At 45.3% G+C, this 13,033-nt stretch overlaps 2 protein-coding genes across 3 annotated transcripts in view; one reads left to right on the forward strand and one right to left on the reverse strand.

The window, feature by feature from the left end:
- LOC123062527 (ras-related protein RABE1c) overlaps positions 1–1,967 on the forward strand; it is a 4,161-nt gene extending 2,194 nt beyond the window's left edge. The window contains exons 2-8 of one of the 2 annotated variants that reach the window (XM_044486076.1): positions 295–367; positions 491–591; positions 682–747; positions 842–939; positions 1,312–1,374; positions 1,452–1,544; positions 1,624–1,967. In XM_044486076.1, the coding sequence (XP_044342011.1) occupies positions 295–367; positions 491–591; positions 682–747; positions 842–939; positions 1,312–1,374; positions 1,452–1,544; positions 1,624–1,701 (572 nt within the window). In that variant the 3' untranslated portion in view covers positions 1,702–1,967. Of the gene's footprint in view, positions 1–294; positions 368–490; positions 592–681; positions 748–841; positions 940–1,311; positions 1,545–1,623 lie in introns of both variants that reach the window. The other variant, XM_044486075.1, reaches the window with a different exon arrangement.
- A 1,373-nt stretch (positions 1,968–3,340) lies between these two features.
- LOC123058762 (zinc finger protein ZAT12-like) lies at positions 3,341–4,207 on the reverse strand. The gene has a single exon (XM_044481450.1). It carries the CDS (start codon positions 4,106–4,108, stop codon positions 3,494–3,496), a length of 615 nt encoding a protein of 204 aa, XP_044337385.1. The 5' UTR covers positions 4,109–4,207; the 3' UTR covers positions 3,341–3,493.
- Between the last annotated feature and the right edge of the window lie 8,826 nt (positions 4,208–13,033).

The following is a 13,033-nucleotide window of genomic DNA, read 5'->3' on the forward strand; positions in this document are numbered from 1 at the left end:
AAGCCATATCTTTTTGACAATCCTACCTATTTCGGGAGGTCTGATTTTCAAGATCCTGGGATAATCGGCCAAAAGAACTGGGCCACATCTCTTCTGGTAGTATATGAGCTTGACCCTATCGGACATTTGCGTGAGTTGCGAAATATAATGGTTAGTAAGCCAGTTCTCAAAGGACTCATGCTTCTCTTTGTGGCTTTCTCAGTCTTGTATTGATAGTTTATGACATACTTATTCACTCTATTCTTTTGCCAACTCACTTATTGGAAATCTTCCATTTTTATTCTCATTATCTAGGTGTTGGCAAGAGTTGCCTCCTCCTACGGTTCTCTGATGGCTCCTTCACTACTAGTTTTATTACTACAATAGGGTATGTTTTGTGTTCAGAAGCTTTCTAGTTTTCATCATAGGCACTGTCAGAGTGTCACCCCTGTTTGTATAAAATATTTGGGACTGTCTGCCCTTCTTTATTTAAAATCATTCCTATGTGCAGTATTGACTTCAAGATAAGAACAATTGAACTGGATGGCAAGCGCATTAAGTTGCAAATTTGGGATACAGCCGGTCAAGAGCGATTCAGGACTATCACGACAGGTGCAATGTTTGTTTCGCTCTGTGCTAGAGACTAATTCTATGAAGCTTATATGAAAATCCTTTTCTCAAGTGAAGTTAATTTTTTCTCAGCATACTACCGGGGAGCCATGGGAATCTTGCTTGTTTATGATGTCACGGATGAGTCATCTTTCAACAGTACCGTCTTTCAGTACACTCTTCAAGCTTCAGTGTAGATGCTAAAATTTTCTTTTTTTTGTATTGACATTTGAGTTTATTTTTTAACATACAGACATACGGAACTGGATACGCAACATTGAGCAACATGCCTCTGATAATGTGAACAAAATTTTGATAGGCAACAAGGCTGATATGGATGAGAGTAAAAGGGTACTGATCTAGGCATCCTCCCTCTATATGTTATCTGCTGTTCTTATTGTCTACTCCCTAGTGCATGCATCGCATTCTAGAAATGTACACACTTCACACCCATATGCATGTAGAGAAGATTATAGCCCTCCTTATTAGGCTACTTACCGCCTTTGGAAGTTGTGTCTAACAAATGGCTAGCTAAAGGTAGGGTTATGCAAGGGGAAAAAAATCTCTGTAAAGTTATCTCAAAATGGTAGAATGACATGCATTCAGGAACCAAATATGGATGCAAGAAGGAATGGATGGAGTAATACTTAGAAGCGTCTTCGTACTGTTGTTCATTTGGTATTATTAGCTCACAGCTCATTATCTGTGCAATTGTTATTGCAGGCTGTTTCTACTGCAAAGGGACAAGCACTAGCGGATGAATATGGCATCCAGTTCTTTGAAACTGTAAGTTGTTGTGCTGAAGGTTTGATCTTTTCACAAATTGAACCTTCTTCAATTTTACCTTGTGCTGTATCTTTCAGAGTGCCAAGACAAACCTCAATGTTGAGCAAGTTTTCTTTTCCATTGCCCGAGATATTAAGCAGAGGCTTGCTGAGACTGATTCCAAGCCCGAGGTAAAGGTCATACCGAGCAATTTTCCTATGTTGATTTGAACTTTGTTTGGATTTTGAAATATTACATTGATGCTTATAGGACCAGACGATCAAGATTAACAAGACAGAAGGTTCTGAGAATCCAGAATCTCAGAAATCTGCTTGCTGTGGCTCATGAGGAATACGTGGACTTCTACCATGGGCTGTTTTAACTTTATCTGTTTATTACTGTCAGCTTGTTATTATAGGAACTGTAAGACTTAAGGAGATGACTATGTTGTGGTTGTTGTGTTACCTTCTATATTCTTTGCAGCAGCAACTATTACTTTTAATGTAGTTTTTGTGATTTCTAGGGGTGATTGCATGTTGTATTGCCATCGTGAGAACCATCCACTTGCTGCTGATGTAACTGCATTTCAGTTTTTCAATCGGTTGGTTGCTACATCTGCAAAACTCCATTGAGCTCCATTTGCGCGTCGTGCTACACTTTAGTTGAATGCTGCACTAGCCATGGACAACTTTTTGCTAGGATGCTTTCCCCGATGAGCACCCGCCATCCTTCGGTGGATAATGAATGACCATAATTATTTGAGCAAGCAAAATCATTCCTGAGGAAGTTAATTCGAGCTCCCTTTTCTACAAACATGCAAACTGCATGAATTGCAAATATTCCAGTAATATTGTACTCCCTCCGTCACATATTGGTTTAATAACATCTTATATTACGGGATGGAGCGAGTACCATGCATACTGCGTTAGGCTATGCCAACTTTGTTAGTTTCGTGCCTTGTAAATGGTCGGTAGAATTTGTCTTTGATCGTCAATGAAAAAATGACCACCTGAAATCCTGAATGATGAACATATGTTGTGTGTGCTTGAATGTTTCCATGGACTGCTGTAGACCTTGTTTTGTTCTATATATTTATACTACTTGTTTAGATGTGCCGGTGAAAAGTTAGAAAGCGTCTTTGAACTGTTGAATGTTTGTTTCCTTGCGTCCAGTTTTCATTTATCTATTAGGAATGCAATACAAAAGTTCCATGTTGTCATGCTGCTGCAAGCAGAATGGGTTGACTGTGCTCATGTTTTTTTTGCGGGGGACGTGTTTATTTATTTGACGTAATTGGCTTTGAAATGTCTTTTTTTTGTGATGAAATAAAAATTGAAATGTCTGTCATTTGACTTTGTGTTCTGAAGAAAATGCTAGCCTTCATCAGTAGGAACAGAAACTTTATGAAAATTGACTTGCTGAAACAAATGTTAGCCTTCATTAGTAGGAACAAAAACTTTATGAAAATCGACTTAGAGGGTGCTTGATACGTTTTAGTCCCATGACTAAAAGTAGTGGGACTAAAACTTGCTAGCCTCATTCATGCTTGGATTCAAATACTAAAAAGACTAAAATCAAGTTAATGAGCATTTATTATCGTCCAAACCCTCCAATCCAGAACTTGCCTGTGTTAAAGGAGAGAACTTAAATGAGAAGAGAGAGGACTAATTCACATTCTAGTAGGGGTACCCCAGACTAAATTTTTTTAGTCTTAAGACTAGTTTTAGCCCCTCTTTAGTCAGGGGTGCTTGAAACTTTGGCCTCTTAAAGAGACTATTTTTAATAAGACTAAAATAAGTCTTTTGGATCCAAGCACCCTCTTACTTTTCGAAATGAACAGCCTAGTAAGCAAACATTATTACACGTTCTCAACATGTAATGATTCAAAAGGGCGACAATAAGTGGTAAATTTCATGAAGTATTATTTACAGCAAGGAAATGCAAAAGTTCATGTTTGATCCGTTTCAGAACTACGCCGGCGTGCCAGCCTATGAACATTTACATCTAAAAATTTACAACAAAAAAATCTAACAGATATAAAATAAAAGTATAAAATAAACCAATAGAACAGTTTAGCAGGAAAGCAATCAGCAGCCACCGCCATGCGAGGAACATCAGGGGGCACGAGCAATCTGAATGATCAGAGGAAGCAGTCTAACATGGCGAGCGCCTTGTGTACGCCCTGCCCGGCAGCGGCGCCGAGCCCCGCCGCGCTCCTGCACTTGGCGCAGTTCTCCGACGGCGTCAGGTTCAGGTCCAGGCAGATCCCGCCGGCGTCGCACGACGCCAGCGCCGTCTCGGGCGCCGCGGCCTTGCTGCTCGGCGCGTTGGTGGCGGCCTCGGCCTCGACGCGGTGCCGGCGCATGTGCCCGCCCAGCGCCTGGCCGACGGCGAACTCGAGCCCGCAGACGGGGCACTCGTGCGCCCTCGGCCTGGCCGGCTGCGGCGGCGCCTGGCGGCCGAGGCGGAGCGCCGCGTCGTTGTCGACGCTGCTGAGAGCGAGCTGCGGCTGCGGATGGTGCAGCCTGGGGCGCTTGTGGCTGGCGCGGTGCCCTCCGAGCGCCTGGAACGTGGGGAACTGCCGGTTGCACGTCTTGCACTCGAACACGCGGCCGCCGCCCATCGCCTGCGCCGCCCCGGCGACGGCGCGCTGGTGCTGGTGCTGCTGGTGCTGCTGCGCGAGGAGCATGAGCAGGCGGGCCGTGTCCAGGCTGCCCAGCTCCATGTCCCACACATCCCTGCCTCTCTTGCTCATGGCTCTCGACTTCTCGAGCCTGGACTTGATCTCTCGCCGGCCGGTTAGGGTAGGTAGTCGAAAGTCGCAGTGTACTTTGCGTGCGTTCGTACCACCTTGGCCTGCACTGTGTAATGCATATGTGGGTCTGGCCCGTATGGTGGATGCCTCTTATATAGTGTGCGCAGCTTGAGGTTGGGGTTTGGTGCACGTAGGAAACGGGCGCGCACGCACGACTACTACTAGTGGCTTCATGTGTTTGTTGGCTTCCAGACATGGACGTGTCTGCGTCTACTTTTCGATCGGGAAGTTTGACCGCGCTCTCTGAAGGAGACTAGTTACTGGTCTACTAGAGTCTACAGTACGACCCGTACTGAATCTGCGTTCAATCTTGTCATGTGACTAAGGTAGATCGCAGTATCTAGTCTAGTCAACATGTGTGTTCAGGCGATCGAGCTGACTCTTCTAGACCGGCCGGCTGGCTGCACGCCCCGGCTAAGCAAGCACAGAATCGTAAACAGCAGACACCTGCGGACGTGCCCGATGGCCATGGTGCGGCGTCGCGACCGACGTAGCGTAGCGTGTTCGTTCTGAACAGGGGTGCCTCTGGTTCACCGTGCCGTGCGTGTTTTACTTCCGCGCGGGCGGCGATCTCGACCCAGCCTCTGCATGGGTTTCAGTCTTTCACACACTCTCCGGTTGACGTACTACGTGGTTTTGTTGCTGCCGTCACCAAATTTATTGGCTCGACCGGCGAACGGAGAGTTGGCGATCGACACGAATACCTCCATCCAAATCATCTAGAACGGGCGGCGCGACGTCCCTGTTCAAAACAGGCTCCGTTGTTGCCTCCGTGGAATCTAAAAATTCATACCACTACTAGCAGTCTCGGTAAAAATGATCGTGCAGGCTGCTCGATCGCTAATTGTTATTTTCGGGCTGCTAATTGATGCGTTTGACCGGCGATGCTCATGCTTTAGCTAGCCTTGGAATTCTTTGGATAATCAACACTTGTTCATAACTTTTTCCCTAGAGAACCAATGATCAATTTAATTTACGACGAGCTACTGGGAACGAATGATCAACTCTGCAGCAGCCGAGTCAAATGTTATTGTGTACTAGCCCGCGTTCTTTATACCTGCCACTTGTCAGGAATCATGTTCAAACAAACATAATTAAAGATCTTGCCAAGATTAACATAAGCATAATCAGCACTATAATTTCAAGCCAACTGGTTGACTAAACTGGCCAATCAAGGAGAAAAGAGAACCATAGAAAGAGAGGCGAAGGGCTGCAAGGGATTGTTGGTGACGGTGGACGACCGATGCGCTGCATATATCGTCGTTAGGTAGGGTGCATATGCAGTCCGGTCTTGGCGGCAAAACGATTTGGCCCATTAATCCCAATGAAAATGACTTGATCGTACGTCGTGCGAGAAATTGTAGCTCATTAGTGCGTCGCATGTATGTACGCATGCATCTTGCTTGGCTCGCTTGGTCCCATCTTAATGCCTTTCTGCACATAAATTAGATACTGTACTCCAATGAACAAGTAATGTGCGTTTCTGAGAATAATGTGAGTGCAACTAATTCACGTGTTTTAATCGATTCTTGGTCCAAAATTAAACAAATGAAACTTAGGTGCATACATGAATGCTGTTGGAACCCTTCCACCAACCAAAAAAGTTGGAAGGCAATGATCATTCTCAAGTGTAAGTTTTTTTCATGGCTTGTGTTGCATGGCCCAATCCGCATTGCAGAGACTCTGACAATCGGGGAATGACCCCATAACTTAACCTACCAATTATGCTTTGCAAGTAATAAGACGTTGCACATCTATAAACCTTTGTAAGTCTTTGTAGGTGTAGCATTATTGATGTAATGACTACCCTCCCGCGAAGCAGGTATGGAAGGCGGTCAATGTTGGAATTAGCCTTCCCCGATCCAAGGCAATTTATATTAACCTATGGTTGGATGACTTTCTTACGGCCTGTTCGACTAGCGCATGCGCGTAGTAGCAATCTAATTTATGCACCATGGACCATTTAGAAGTAAAGGAAACGATCAAAGTTTACCGGCCAAAGAATGACTTACCGGGAGGTGGCACATCTAGCTTTGCGGACGTTCGCATGTGCATTCTTGTAGTTTTTTCCTGCACGAGTAATTTGCATGCCGGTTTGGGGTTTTAGTTAAGCCTCACCAAGACATAGTAGCGTCCTTCTGACTAAATTCCTTGAACCTATGAATCTAAAGCTTATTTGGTTTGCAAGATTTCACAAACACACGAGAGGAAGACATAGAAGCTGGACCTTGATGACATGAGATGTTACATCGTACATGAATTGGAAAAAAAAAATTACATGATCGTGTAAGTCGTTTGTCTGGTTGCGTCAGAGAAGAAACACAAATTTTTCTTTTGCAAAACACAGGATTTTTTTAATAAAGGATTACGCCGTAATTGTTACTGAAACAAAAAAAACTTAAAGGTGAAATTCTGCTTCCAAATTGCATGCAAACTAGACCTTAAATATTCCATGATTTTCAATCCGATGAAAAACAAGAAACATAGGAAAGTTCTCCAAGAAGTTAAACTCTCCAAAATCAGTGAAACTACTTCAGAAGGAAGAGGCCCGTAGTATGTCACAGAGACATAACTAAAGTCTTAAATTTTTAACGTTCATAACGACTCCTCGCATATGATGCATGGCTCATGCGTGGTGGATGAGAACTCCATAGAGCACCAACTAACCCGTGCCTTTTCAACAGAAACATCACGAGTGTTGATCGATGGGCCAGCTGGTTAGAACCGGATCTTGGACTCGATCGGACTAACAACACGGCGACGACTCGGCATTCAGCAACCAGCACGATTCACTCACCAGACGTGCCCGTTGAATTTGATTACAGCTACCTAGATTATTACGCCCTAGCTAGATCATGCTTTGCATAAGTCCCATGGCCACATCCATGCGTACTGGGACTGCACGATTGTGGCTGAAGTGCAAAAGTCAAGCTGGCTTGTTTAATCATGCGACTTTTGGATTTGTTAGTGGCTCAGGTGTCTGCTTTGTTTCTTTATCCACCTGGGTGCTTGAATCTTCGGGTATAAAAAGATCTAGGAATTTGTTAGGGTCGCCAATGTCAAATTACCTCCACTTACCATCAGCAATGCGTGTGATCGCATAATTTTCAGCAGTCAAGTTTCTTTATCTACAAAATTTTGGCCCATGTGATGCAAATAATCATATAGGTATGTGCGAAACATGATCGTGCAGGCTGCTCGATCGCTAATTGTTATTTCCGGGCTGCTAATTGATGCATTTGACCGGCGATGTTCATGCTTTAGCTAGCCTTGGGCAGTGCTAGTGACTTTAGTCCCACCTCGGATATGGCAGGAGGCTAGGAGCTCCTTATAAGGAAGAGTGCCACAGTCCCTTCAGGCCGGTCTTTTGGGATGTAGTGGACTCTTCGCTTGTAGTGGAGTATCCGATGCGCACCGAAAATGTCCGAACATATGCCGATGGACCGGGAGTTGAGCGTAGGCTGCTAACAAGTGGTATCAGAGCTGGCCCCACGCCACCCTAAGGGGGGCTTCCCTAGGGGGGGTGGGGTGTCAGGAACCTGACCTTGGGCAGTGCTAGTGACTTTAGTCCCACCTCGGATATGGGAGGAGGCTAGGAGCTCCTTATAAGGAGAGTGCCACACTCCCTTCAGATCGGTCTTTTGGGATGTAGTGGGCTCTTTGCTTGTAGTGAAGTGTCCGATGCGGACCGGAAACGTTCGAACATATGCCGATGGACCAGGAGCTGGGCCTAGACTGCTAACATGCGGTTGGAACCCTCCTACAGCCAAAAGTTTGGAAGGCAATGACCATTCTCAAGTGTATACTTTTCATGGCTTCTGTGTTCCATGGCCAATCCTCCGACAATCGGGAAATGACTCCATAGCTAAACCTACCAATTATGCTTTGCGAGCAATGAGACGTCGCACACCTATGTAAGGACCACCCTTCCTTGAAGCATGTATGAAAGACGGTCAATATTGAAAGGGGCCTAAACACAAGAATAAATGTTTGAATCCTTCCCCAATCCAAGGTAATTTATTAACCTATGGTGGGATGGCTTTCTCGCCACCCGTTAGACCAAAAAGCACGTGTGTGTAGCATCAATCTGATCTATGCACCGTGGAATATTTAGAAGAAAAGGAAACGATCAATGTTTATTGGCCAAAGGATGACTTACCAGGGGTGGTACATCTAGCTTTGGCGGACATCCACATGCATATTCTTGTAGTTTATTTCCTGCACTAGTAGTTTGCATGCCGGCTTGGGGTTTTAGTTAAGTCTCACCAAGACACAGCAATGCCCTTTTGACTAAATTCCTTGAACCTATGAATCTAAAGCTTATTTGGTTCGCAGGGTTTCAAAAACATATGAGAATAGGAAAACATAGAAGTTGGACTTTGATGTCATGAGATGTTACATCCCACCGGAATTAAAAAAAACATGATTGTGTAAGCCATTCATTTGGTTGCATCAGAGAATAAACACAATTTTTTTCTTTTACGAAACACGGGAATTTTTTCTGAAGGATTACACCATAATTGTCAGTGAAACAAAAAAACTATAAGGTTAGGCTTTACGGAAATTTTGCATTCAAATTTTACCACAAATATTCCCATGATTTTCAATCCAACGAAAAAATAGGAAACATAGGAAACTTCTCCAAGAAATAAAACTCTTCAAGATCAGAGAATCTACTTTAGATGCACCCACAAAAAAAAACTACTTTAGATGGAAAAGGCCCGTGGTATGTCTTAGAGCATCTCTAGCAGACCCCGTATAAGTGGTCAAACCCTTATATTTTTTACGTTTTTCAGTTTTGGTCGAAAAAAGTATCCAGAACAGAAATCGTAAAAGTGGTCCAACCAGTATATTTTTTAAGGGCCGCCGAAAATGCACACCCGAAACCCTTATATTTGGAGGTTGGAAGACCGAACCTAGGAGGCCCCGTATACCGGTCAAACCTCGCCGGAGCAAACACGCCGCCGTGGAGTTTGCCGGAATTCATCACCACACATAGGAAAAGGCCGCAATCGATCACCGCCGGTTCGAATTGGACGAGCTCGACATCGCCGTGGCCTCCCATGACCTCAGCCTGGCCACCGGAATCCTCCCGACATGGTAGGCAAAGGGGCACGGTTCAGCCGGCGCGACTGGCAATAGAGCAAGGCGCGGACGGCGGAGGCGACGGGGCGTGGCCGGCGAGGCTGGGCGCGACCGGCGTGGTGATGGGGCCCGGGCAACGGGCGACGGAACACGACCGGCGGGCAATGGGGCGCGGCCGACGAGGTTGGGTGCGGCCGGTTGGGGAAAGGGGCGGCAGCGGCCGGACTGAAGAAAGGAGCTCTTTATCTCAATTTTATAGTTTGTTTTACACTATATGTTCGGCCGTAGCTAAAATAAACCCTTAAAATGTATTTTTTTATTTATATCCCAGTTGTACAGTTTGCGATTTTAAAAGATCTACTAAAGATTTTAAAAGACTTAATCCTTTAACGTACATAACGACTTTGTAACGCCCTCGATGCGGCTATAGCTCCCACATGTCGAGGCACGACTTAGAGACATAACCGCACTGAAAGCAATGTCGCAAGTTAGGCAATCATCACAACATCCCATGTAATATATAGAATAAAAGGGGAGATACATAGTTGGCTTACACTCGCCACGTCACATCAAAGTACATAAATAACATACATCATCCAAACACTCATGGCCCGACTACGGCGCCAAAATAGAGAAAACCCAACATGCGACACGGTCCCGATCAAACCCCAATTAGGCACCACTACTGATCATCAGGAAAAGACACGTAGTAACGCTGAGAGTCCTCGTCGAACTCCCACTTGAGCTCGTACTCGTCACCTGGAGCGGAAACACCTGGACCTGCATCTGGAGTTATAGTATCTGTGAGCCACAGGGACTCAGCAATCTCGCACCCTCGCGATCAAAACTATTTAAGCTTATAGGTAGGGGTAAGGCAAACATATGTGAAGCTGCAGCAAGCGACTAGCATATATGGTGGCTAACTTATCCGCAAATGAGAGCGAGAAGAGGAGGCAAAGCGCGAGCGAGAATCTAGAGGAACAACCTGCGCAAACATAACTCCAACACCGTGTCCACTTCCCGGACTCCGCCGAGAAGGGCCATCACGGTAACACACACGGTTGATTCATTTTAATTAAGTTTATGTTCAAGCTATCTACAACCGGACATTAACAAATTCCCATCTGCCCATAACCGCGGGCACGACTTTTGAAAGTTCAATCCCTGCAGGGGAGTCCCAACTTAGCCCATGACAAGCTCTCACGGTCAACGAAGGAATAGACCTCCACCCGAGATACACCGATCAGACTCGGTAACCCGGTACAACAAGACAATTCGACAGGTTAAAACAAGACCAGCAACACCGCCCGAATGTGCCGACAAATCCCGATAGGAGCTGCACATATCTCGTTCTCAGGGCACACTCAGATGAGCAATCCGTACAACTAAAACCAGCCCTCGAGTTTCCCCGAGGTGGCGCTGCAAGGGGCTCTGGGTTGGACCAACACTCAGAGGAGCACTGGCCCGGGGGGCTAAAATAAAGATGACCCTCGGGCTCCGGAAACCCAAGGGAAAAAGAGGCTAGGTGGCAAATGGTACAACCAAGGTTGGGCATTGCTGGAAAATCTTTAATCAAGGCGAACTATCAAGGGGTTCCCATTATAACCCAACCGCGTAAGGAACGCAAAAATCCGGAAACATAACACCGATATGACGGAAACTAGGGCGGCAAGAGTGGAACAAAACACTAGGCGAGAGGCCGAGCCTTCCACCCTTTACCAAGTATATAGATGCATTAAGATAACATAGCAATATAATGATATCCCAACAAGTAAATAAATATTCCAACGAGGAACGCCTCCAATCTTCACCTGCAACTAGCAGCGCTATAAGAGGGGCTGAGCAAAGCGGTAACATAGCCAATCAACGGTTTGCTAGGACATGGTGGGTTAGAGGTTCAACATGGCAATTGGGAGGCTGACAAGCAAAAGGTAGGCATCGTAGCATTGGCATAGCAAAAGAGCGAGCAAACTAGCATATCAAAGATAGTAGTGATTTCGAGGGTATGATCATCTTGCCTGCAAAGCTGTCAGAGTTGACTGGATCCTCAAAAACAAACTCAACGGGCTCCTCGTTAGCGAACTCGTCTCCCAGCTCTATCCAAACAAGACAAACAAGCAACAAAGATACAATCAATCACGTGCAAGTTCAAACAATAAGATGCAAAGATGACATGCTATGCGGGATGCGATGCGGGATGCAAAATGCAAGATATGACAGAAAATGCATGAACCTGGCCTCAACTTGGAAAACCAAGTGTGCCACTGGAAAGATGGGATGAAATCGCTTGAAAACGATATAAAAAATGCCGGAATCGGAGTTACGGTTTGGAAATGGCAAGCGATTTAAGAATGACACCGGTCTGCGATTTACAGCAAGTAGGCATCTAAATGCAATGAAATGAACATGCTACAGCACCCAAACATGGCAACAAAATACATGGCAGGGGTGCACACAAGATGCTTAACAAAAGACTAGCACTGAGCTACGGCCAATTCATCCATTAAGAGGTTCAAACAAGCATGGAAAAAACGCAAATGCAAAACAGATTTCAGACTTAGTGAAATTAACACTTGTCTGAAATTTCAGATCATGAAGCTCTCTTCGGAGCAGCAAAACAACAAGCTACATGACCTGATTAGGACAAAGAAGAACATGGCATGGAGCTACTCAACATTCTTAACAAAAGTCCCTAAGTGACCTGGGGCCAAAAGGGATCACAAAATATATTAACGAGCACACGAACATAGCTAAAACACAATCAGTTTTCAGACTTAGTGAAAACCGAGACATGCTATAATATATAACTCACGAAGGCATGTAAACGAGCTCGATGCACTCACCACGGTGCAAGTCATGGCAAGGCAAGCATACATCCATTAAGAAGGCACAAAATGCTAGCTAGACATGGCAAGAACAATGGCATAGCATGCACGGATCAACTACAATAGCACCAGCAAAATCGCAAACAAGTTGACGATCTGCCCAAATTCACAACGAAGTAAAAGTAGAACTCGATTGACTCAAGTTAGGGTGCTCCAAAATTGCAAGTAAAGACATGGATGGATAGAGCATAACAAGATTAACAAAACTCCTTTACTGATCATCCTAAAAAAGAGGCACGGATCATTATGAAACAGCAAGAACATATGGCATCATGAACTAAATAATCTCAAACTTAGTGAAAACTACAAAGTCCCTGAAAACAGATTTACCGGGTGCCTCACTTTGCAAGCTTGCGCAAGTCACCACACACATCATAAAAATTCATGGGTTGCACCTCTGGAAAGATAACAAGATGCTTAACAAAACATATGAAGGACTCACAGGCATATCATGCACACAACAAACATGACAAAAAAGACAAAAGTCTAAGATGAACTAGCAGATCTGACAATTAACTCACGAAGCCTCCTTCTAACAGCATTTCGGGCACCAAGATGAACTCAAATGAAAATGATGCAATGGAATGAAATGATGTACTCGTCAAGGCGAACATTTTGATATGCTATATGCCCAAATCGGAGCTACGGATGCGGGGATATGGCCGGTCAAAGTATGCTCGAAAATTAGGGTTTGGAGGAGAAAAGTCAACCGAGGAGTAGATCTCAGATCTGGCGCGGTTACTGTAGCGCACTGTTCATCGGGGTTTGCTGGAGCCCTCCTCGTCGCTGGAGATGGAGGGGAGAGGCCGGGGCCGGTGAGGGGGCGGCCGGATTCGGCCCGGTCGTCGGAGATGGAGCGGCGTGGAGGCGGCGGGTGGCTCGGCGGCGTTGTGGC

Source organism: Triticum aestivum, chromosome 3A, assembly GCF_018294505.1.
Source record: "Triticum aestivum cultivar Chinese Spring chromosome 3A, IWGSC CS RefSeq v2.1, whole genome shotgun sequence".
Classification (NCBI taxonomy): Eukaryota; Viridiplantae; Streptophyta; class Magnoliopsida; order Poales; family Poaceae; genus Triticum; species Triticum aestivum.

What these genes read in the sequence shown, in the direction of transcription:
- LOC123058762 (XM_044481450.1), bottom strand. Translation starts at nt 4,108, where the DNA reads ATGAGCAAGAGAGGCAGGGATGTGTGGGACATGGAGCTGGGCAGCCTG.